The sequence below is a fragment of the Raphanus sativus genome, chromosome 8 (assembly GCF_000801105.2).
Source record: "Raphanus sativus cultivar WK10039 chromosome 8, ASM80110v3, whole genome shotgun sequence".
Lineage (NCBI taxonomy): Eukaryota > Viridiplantae > Streptophyta > Magnoliopsida > Brassicales > Brassicaceae > Raphanus > Raphanus sativus.
The window spans coordinates 18,012,190-18,021,631 of record NC_079518.1 but is presented as its reverse complement, the minus strand read 5'-3'; the positions used below and the strand labels follow the sequence as shown (position 1 = coordinate 18,021,631).

General features: G+C 24.8%; 1 protein-coding gene across 1 annotated transcript; it reads right to left on the bottom strand.

Annotated features, from left to right (window-relative positions):
• Nucleotides 1-8,045: 8,045 nt before the first annotated feature.
• On the bottom strand, nucleotides 8,046-9,434 carry LOC108819450 (uncharacterized). Its single transcript, XM_056991752.1, has 3 exons — nucleotides 9,173-9,434; nucleotides 8,616-9,089; nucleotides 8,046-8,325 (listed from the first exon to the last, which is right to left on the bottom strand). Exons 1-3 carry the CDS (start codon nucleotides 9,335-9,337, stop codon nucleotides 8,161-8,163), a joined length of 804 nt encoding a protein of 267 aa, XP_056847732.1. The 5' UTR covers nucleotides 9,338-9,434; the 3' UTR covers nucleotides 8,046-8,160.
• Between the last annotated feature and the right edge of the window lie 8 nt (nucleotides 9,435-9,442).

Sequence of the window (9,442 nt, the reverse complement as noted above, 5' to 3'; positions counted from 1 at the left end):
CCTTGGGTGTAGTAAATGCTGAAGGAGTTTCCTCTGTGACCTTACTAAACAGTTATACCAACCAAATCTCGAAAAATAAAAGCCACTCAAGCCAACCTTCTCTGGTAGTAAATGCTCTGTACTAAATGCTTGGACCTTAAGTAAACCGGGAGTGAACCCAAAACAGCTGCAGTATCAGTACTCCACATGAGACCTCGATCTACTTCTGCTTCCTGAGGTAACAAAAGCCATTGTCTGAAGGAGGAAACAGAGCAGAGACCGGCGCAGGTACTCCTGGCTGACCCTCCGACGTCGTCGGGGGCGGAACCCGGTGAAGGTTCAGTCAGATGCGGTGGTCGGGAGTGAAGACAAGCTATTGACCGCTGGTTATTTATATAAACGGTAAACTTTTGAAAAGTTCCAGAGCTTTACAGGGAATAATAGAGCGAAAAGGGAATAAAACGCGGGTGAAAGGACATGAGCGGTTTAAGATACAATGGGTAAAGACCGATCTCGACAATAGTGTCTGGGAGGAAAATCGCTTACTCTCTCTCTACTCAATATTTAAAATTAAAAACACTCTTTATCCGCTACTATTTTATTTTGATAATGCTTCATATTATGTACTGTGTACACATTTTGATATTTGGGTTATGGTTTAGTGATTAGTGTTTTGGATTCTCCTATTCATTATTTGAGAAGTGATTTTTCCACATATTATCTCTACAATCAGTTTCAAAAAATAAATATGACATGCCTACTAAGAGCATCATCAACGGGGGTTGTTTAAAAAAGGGTGCTTAAAATTTTAATTTTTTTTTCTGTGTGATTACAAACAAAAAAATTAAAAAAAAAATAATTGCGGGCCGCCACATGTCAGTGGGACCCGCAAAAACACCAAACACAAAAGCTTAATTAAGCGTTGTTGTTGTTCTTCTTCTTCTCTTTCCTTCTTTTTTTAATCAAAATATTCATAAGCCACCATTAAACCACGAGAGTTAATGGTGCTCTAAAATTGATGACATGGCTTCTGGAAAATATGACACAAATTATTTCATTTAATGCTAATTTATTTTTGGTAAACTTTTTACAATATGATAATAACTCATACATTACATTTAATATTAATATTTATTTTTTGGTAAAATTACTTAAAATATGTTAATATCTCATACATCATCTATAAAATAAATATATTCATATATAACATTAAAAATTTCAAAATATTATTTAATTTTATTTTCTATAATTATACAATTTGTATTATTAAAACTTTCAAAATTTGCTACACTTTTAAAAAAAAAAAATAGATTTCTAATAGTAAAATCATTAGTTTCTTATATATCTATAAATATTGTTTAGTTTAAAATTTTAATAATTATACAATTTTATATCATTTTTTATTTTATGTAAATTAATTTAATTTATTTAAACAATATAAATAGATAGGAAATACTATCTAAGATTATAATTTAAATATATACATATTTATTCTTCAATATATTTTAAAATAAACAAAATCATTTTATCTTGAATTTAATATTTAACTAAATAAAATCTATATTTAGATATTTGGAAAAATATTAAAATCTATAATATTTAATAAACTTTATTTTTAAATATAAATTAAAATTTGAAAATTTTTTACTGCACATGGTGCAGGAAAGTACCTAGTATACTATATTACTCCTACTTAACGGTTAATAAGTGTGTATACTTGTTCTTCTTCATTTACCTACCACCATTATTCTTTCAGTCCACTGTCACCTTTTGTAAAAAAAAAATCAATTATTTGAAATTCTATCTACTACCGTAACTATAGTGATCATTTCTTTTGCTTCTTAATCAAATTTATAATTTTCTTTTTTATATTTTTGCCATCACATCCTTCAAAACAATCACTATTTTCTTGTTATCAGTCAGCACTTCTTCCGCCGTAACCACCATCACTCCTATATACTGTAAGTTCCCAATTGTACTATGCTATTTGAACAAAATGCATTGTGCTATTTCGTTGTTACTATTCTATTTTAATAATGATTTATATTATGTAATATGTTTGTATTTTAATATTTAGGTTATAGTTTATATTTTTATATGTGGTTTACTGATTAAATTTTTGGATTTATTTTATGAAAGGTTTGAGGGATGTTGTGATAGCCATTATCTTCTTATATGCAATCAGATATTTTAAAAATTGAACAATATGTACTATATGCTATTTTCTTTATTACTTTTATTTTGATAATATTTCACATTATGTACCAAGTACACATTTTGATATTTGGAGTTATGGTTTAGTGATTAGTGTTTTGGATTTAGGTTATGAAAAGTTTGGGTTGTCATTGGCGTTAGCATTACTTTATTTTCTGTAATCATAGACAATTCAAAATTTGAATTATATGCACTATGTTATTTGTTTGTTACTATTCTATTTTAATAATATTTTATATTATATCTTATTTTCAAATTTTTATATTTGAGTTATGGTTCATATTTCTTTTTAGGGTTGGAGTTTATATTTCTCTTTAGGAATTAGAGATAGTATTTGAAGTTTAGTTTATGGAAGATTTAGATATTCATTAAACTATTTTATAATTTCATAATATTAATATGAACTATTACATTTAACGTATTCCATTCTATTTATATAATATCATCATTATTATCGTGGATGCTATAACCACCACAATTCTAACGACACTTTTTCATTCAAGTGATGGATAATCACCGTCAACCTGCTTTGGAAAAGAAAAAAATCAGAAAGAAAAAAGAAAAATGCTAAAAAATCTAATTATGTGAACATCATTGATATATTTTTAATTTTATTCTTAGAATTGGCTATTACACAAATTAACCTTTTTTAAAAGGGAAATTCTCTCAAATAGCACTTTTTAAGTTTTTGTCACGAAAATAGCACTCAAAAATAAAATGACCAAAATAACACTTTTTTGTTTTGAAAATTTTAATTTTAATTTTTTATTTTTAAAAATCTGAACACATTCCTAAAACCTCATCCCTTAACTCTAAACCCTAAGTCTTACATTAATTAACCCAAGGGTTATAAATGCATATTTACCCTTCCATAAAACTTTTTTTGATCATTTTCCTCTTGTGATGATATTTTTTAACAAAAACTTGGTTTGGTGCTATCTACTCTTTTTCTCTTTTTAAAACTCATCTTAGATCAATATTAAAATAATACAAATGAAACCTATAAGATTCTATACTAATAAAAGTACAGTTTTGAGGCTCCAGGGAGCGTGCACATCAGCAAAAAGAAATTTTCTAAAAGATGTCATGTGGCATGATTACCAAAAATAAAAATTAGAAAGTAAATATATAATATAAGAAAAAATAAATAATAAGTCAATATACAATATAAAAAATAAAAATATTACATTAAACATTTGTCGTAAAATTATCATTTGATAAAAAATAGAATAAATAAATATATATATAAGAAATAGAAATAAATAAATATAAAAAATACAAAATAAAAACTAAACTAAATATCTATCTTAAAAATGTATAGTAAAATAAATAATAAGTAAAGTTACAATATAATAAATAAATTTTACATCATAAATCTATTATAATATTAGAATAGGTAAATATAAAAAAAAATCATAGGTAAATATACAATATAAGAAATAGAAAAACTATATTAGACATCTATCTACAAAATAAATAATAAGTAAATATACAATATAAGAAATCTAAATATTACATAAAACAGCTATCGTAATATTATAATTTGATATAAAAGCAAAAAAATTAGAATAATAAATATATGAAAAATAAATAATAAGAAAATATACAATATAAGAAACGGAAAAACTAAATTAAACATCTATCTGAAAAAATATATAGTTTTACATTTTATTATGTCCAAATATTTTTACACATAAATAAACAAATATTAAATTAAGTATATATCATAATATTATCATTTGATATAAAAGCAAGAAAATTAGAATAAGTAGATATAAAATATAAAAAATAAACAATAAATAAATATACAATTACGAAATGAAAAAAAAACTAAATTAAACACCTCATGTATAGTAAAATAGATGATAAGTAAATATACAATATAAAAATATATTATAAATCTGTCGTAATATTAGAATAAAAAAAACTATACTAATAAAAGAGACTATTCAAAGCTGCAAAAAAAGTTCACATCAACGAAACAATTCTCCCGAAAGATGTCACGTGACATTATTACTAAGAAAAAAAAGTCATAAGTAAATATAACATATCAGGAAAAATAAATAATAAGTCAATATATAATATAAAAATGGAAATATTACATTAAACATCTATCATAATATTATCATTTGATATAAAAAAATAAATAAGTATACAATTAAGAAATGATAAAAAACTAAATTAAACATCTATCTAAAAATGTATTAAAATAAATAATAACTAAATATACAATACACAAAACATAAATATTATATTTAACATTTATAGTAATAATAAAATAAGTAAATATACAATATAAAGACCTAAACAATAAGTAAATTTATAATATATGAAATATAAATATTAAATTTAAATCTATCATAATATTATCAGTTGATATAAAAAAAATTATAATAAATAAATATATGATTCAAGGAAAAATAAACAACTAACAAATATAATTCTAAATTAAAAATCTATCTGAAAATGTATAGTAAAATAAATAATAAGTAACTACAAAATATAAGAAATAAAAATATTACATTAAACATTTAACATAATATTACCATTTTATATAAATAATAATTATATATAAAATATAAAAATATAAATATTATAATAAAATTTATCGGAATATTACAATAAGTAAATATACAATTTAAAGAATACTAAAAATAATAAATATATAATATAAAAATAAAAGTATTATATTAACATAATATTATCATTTTATATAAAAACAAAAAAATAGAATAAGTAAATATGCAGTATAAAAAAAGTAAATATACAATATCAAAGTTGTAAAAACTAAATTAAACATCAATCTAAAATGTATATTAAAATAAGTAATAAGTAAATATACAATATATGAAACATAAATATTATATTTAACATTTATCGTAATAACATAATAAGTAAATATACAATATAAAAACTTAAATAATAAGTAAATATATATTATAAAAATATAATTATTACATTTAAATCTATCATAATATTATCAGTTGATATAGTAAAAGAAATTAGAATAAAAATTATACGGTATAAAAAAAAAACAATAAACAAATAAATATAATTTAAAAATATAGCTGAAAATATATAGTAAAATAAATAATAAGTAAATATAACAATACGAAATAGAATTATTACATAAAAAAATTAACGTAATATTACCATTTAACATAAATAATAAGCAAATATACAATATAAGAAATATAAATATCATATTAAAATTTATCAGAATATTACAATAAGAAAATATACAATATAAGAAATACTAGAAATAAGTAAATATATAATATAAAAAATAAAAATATTACATTTAACGTAATATTATTATTTTATATAAAAACAAAAAATAGAATAAGTAAATATGCAGTATAAAAATAGAAAATAAGTAAATATACAATATCAAAAATGGAAAAAACTAAATTCAACATATATTTGAAAAATGTATAGTAAAATATAAAATAAGTAAATATAGAATATAAGAAATAAAAATATTACACTAAACATATATAATAATATTAAAATAAATTAAATAATAAGTAAACATACAACATAAGAAAAACTACATTAAACATTTATTTTGAAAAATGTAGAGTAACATAAATAATAAATAAATATACAATCTAAGAAAAATAAATATTACATTATATATATATATCATAATATTACAACTGATATCAAAGAAAAAAAGTAAATATACAATATAAGAAAAATAAATAATAAGTAAATATACAATATAAGAAAGAGAAAAACTACATTAACCATCTATCTAAAAAAATGTATAGTTTTACACTTTTATTATTTCCAAATATGTTTATAGGTAAATATACAATATATGAAAAATAAACAATAAGTAAAGATACAATATAAGAAATAGAAATATTACATTAAACATTTATCTTAATATTAGAATAAGTAAATATAGAATATAAGAAAAAATAAATAATAAGTAAGTATACTATATAAGAAATAAAAATATTACCTTAAACATATATTTTAATATTGTCATTTGATTTAAAAGCAATAAATTTAGAATAAGTAAATATACTAAATAAGAAAAAAATTAACAATAAGTAAATATATAAAATATAAAAATGGAAAAAACTATATTAAACATATATCTGAAAATGTATAATAAATAAATAATAGTAAAATAAATAATAAGTAAGTATACAGTATAAAAATAGAAGTATTACATTTAACATCTATTACAATATTAGAATAAGTAATAAATTAAAACAAAAATAAATAATAAGTAAATATATAATATAAGAAAAAGAAAAATTAAATTAAACATTTATCTGAAAATGTATGATAAAATAAATAATATGTAAATATATAATATAATAAACAAAACTATTGCATTAAACATCTATCGTAATATTACAATTTGATAGATCTTGCTTTATTAATATTTCTATTTCTGATATTTCAAAAAATCCAAGAGGCAAACACATAGAGAAGAGAAAAATGATTTATTCTTGAAGAAAAACAAACGATTTTTCGAGTTAACAGAAGATGAGTTTCCACAACAGAAGCAAATGATGACAAGTTTAGTTTACGATAATACTTTTTTTTACTATTTAAATTTGTGTGTGTATAAAATGAAGAGAAATTTTGAAATTTATCACATTAGATTTAGATCAAGGCTATAACTATTAGTTAGACGTTTATTTATTTATTTATTAAAAATAATCGAAGTGATATATCGTTAGAAGCTAAATTAGAATTTTAAAAGCAAAAATGATTATATTATATGATTTGTAATTTGATTTATAAGATAATTAGATTTTTAACTAAATTTATTATTTTAAAAATAAATAGACAAATTTGATGTGGTAAACATATAAAAATTAATTTAATTTGTATCTAAAAATAAATTAAACATTTTAAATATATTTATATTATTTATATATTTTTGTACACGTCCGTAGGGCGGGTTTAACCCTAGTAATACCGATAATCTGATTCAAACCTCAATTGGTATCAAAGCGTCTAGACCTAGTTCTTTGAACGAGTGGTTGGCTTGATGAAAAGAGAACATTCTTCAGACCAAAAGCTATATTCCGCAGTCGAATCTTTAAACTCTGAAGAAGCATTAGTTATCAAGATCCTTATCCCCAGTGCTTGATGAAAAGAGAACATCCTTCAGACCGAAACCTATATTCCGCAGTCGAATCTTTAAACTCTGAAGAAGCATTAGTTATTAAGATCCTTATCCCCAGTGCTATTCAGGCTCTTACTTTTATAAACTGAATCCTGAAGAGAAAATTTACTTTAGCTTTTTGAACTTATTTTACAGAAATTATGAATTATAGAACTTATTTAGCCCTGTTCTTTTGATAAAGGCAGCGTCTAGTGTCAGCGTCTCATTTTAACTTTGTATTTTTGTTTCTTTGCACACAAGACATCGGAAACTATGACGCGCTGCTGCTAATAACAATAGACACAGCGGCAGTTTCCGAGCGATAACCTACCGCTTAAAATTCCAGCGTCAGTGGCATCTCGTTCCGGTAACATTTTTCACTGCTGCGGCAACACTTTTTAAACCCACAACATCCTCCGCATCGTTTAATTTTATGTTCGCGCATAGTATAATTGTTTGCCGCCGCCGCTAAACTTTGGGTTTATGAAACGAACATGAATAAAGATATTCTATTAACACTTTGATGGTGGGATATGGGCAATTAGTGTTAAGAGTGATCAACCAGGTCGAGTAAAATCTTGGATCCATAATTGTTGTAAGAGACATTTTGACTGATGAATCAGGTCGAAAAAATATTTGTATCAACTTATTTGTTAAAAACCAAAACAGACGACATGAACCTGAATCTTCTGATCAAATCCATGAGTAAAACCAACTCTCAGCAGCAAACGAACTTCCTAAACAGAACTGGCTATGTTTGTGTGTTTACAATTGAAAAAGAAAGAAGTTGAGTTAAACACAAAGACATATAGAATCATTTACCAAACATCAACTCAAGCAGAAGGTGAAGCAGTCTTCTTCTTGATGGGTCCTAGAGAGACTTTAACCTTTGCTGGTCTCAGAACCCGATCTCCTAGAAGAAAACCCCGGGTAAGCCCCTCGGTTATCATCCCTACCTTAACCGCCTCAGATTCTTCTCGCGAAATAGCCTCGTGCAACTGCAACAATAGATGATATTGGTAAGTCACACAAAGTAACAAACATTACTCACTGGTAAACAATAATACAAACTTGTGGTTTTAATATAAAGCGTTCCAATAAGTGTAGCAAAGATATCGATTAACTCTGTTACCACCAATTTATCAAGTAGTAGTTTCTCTACTTCGATAACAACTCATGTGATCCTGAAACAGTCCTCTTCACTAATATACATTATAATAATCAGTACATATACAAGAAGATAGTTTCATCATTTTGCTGGAGAAAAAGTGAAGAGCATTTTAGTTACCAAAGGATCAAAAGGCTGGCCCAGAGTTGGAATGGCTTTAACACGAAGGTGTCTCAACACTTCAACGAATTGCCTGTAAATTCCCTGATAACTCGTATCGATCTTCTTCTCCATTTCTGTATTGGGTTTAGTCTGTTGCCTAGCGCTCTCAAAACTATCAACGAGTGGCAAGAGACTCTTCATGATTTGCACTTTTGCGTTTGACTCTGTGCTAAGCCGATCCTTGTCAAGCTTTTTCCTTGTATTGTCAAAATCAGCCTGCAACCTGATTTTCGTGTCCTTCTCTGAAGCTATCTTCATTGATAATGATAAAACCTTGTGGTCGAATCTATTCTTTTCCTTCTCGATTTCACAAAAAACCGTTTCGATCTCTGTAACGGTGAGTTCGTCTCCATTGAAGAGAGCTTGTTTATAAGCTTTAATCAGGGTTTTTACATCTGGTGGGTGCTTTGAATTCGTTTCTTCACCATTAGTCTGCAAATCAATTGATTTAATTCAAAATCAGGAGGCGAATCTTAGACCCGAGGGAGGAAAAAAGAGTATACTACTTTACTTACTGGTGAAGCTTGGTGGGCAGAGAGACATGATACGTCATTTTTCCGAGATAGATACATGAATTGAACCCCACGGTTTAGTTTCGAAAATAATGGAGATCTTGAAGATGGAGACGGATAGAGCGATGAAGAGGAGAAGGAGAAGCAATGAGTTACGGAAATCGCCATTGTCGGACCGGATTTGGTACTAACTTACTACGCTCTCATGTTTATAACAATACGAAAGGGGCTTTTTTTTCTGTCAACCATTAGAGTGATTTACATTAGAGTGAT

Coding starts and splice junctions, on each gene's coding strand:
- LOC108819450 (XM_056991752.1), bottom strand. CDS start 9,337: ATGGCGATTTCCGTAACTCATTGCTTCTCCTTCTCCTCTTCATCGCTC. Junction 9,090..9,172: donor CTGCCCACCAAGCTTCACCA/GTAAGTAAAGTA, acceptor ATTGATTTGCAG/ACTAATGGTGAAGAAACGAA. Junction 8,326..8,615: donor GCCAGCCTTTTGATCCTTTG/GTAACTAAAATG, acceptor CTATTGTTGCAG/TTGCACGAGGCTATTTCGCG.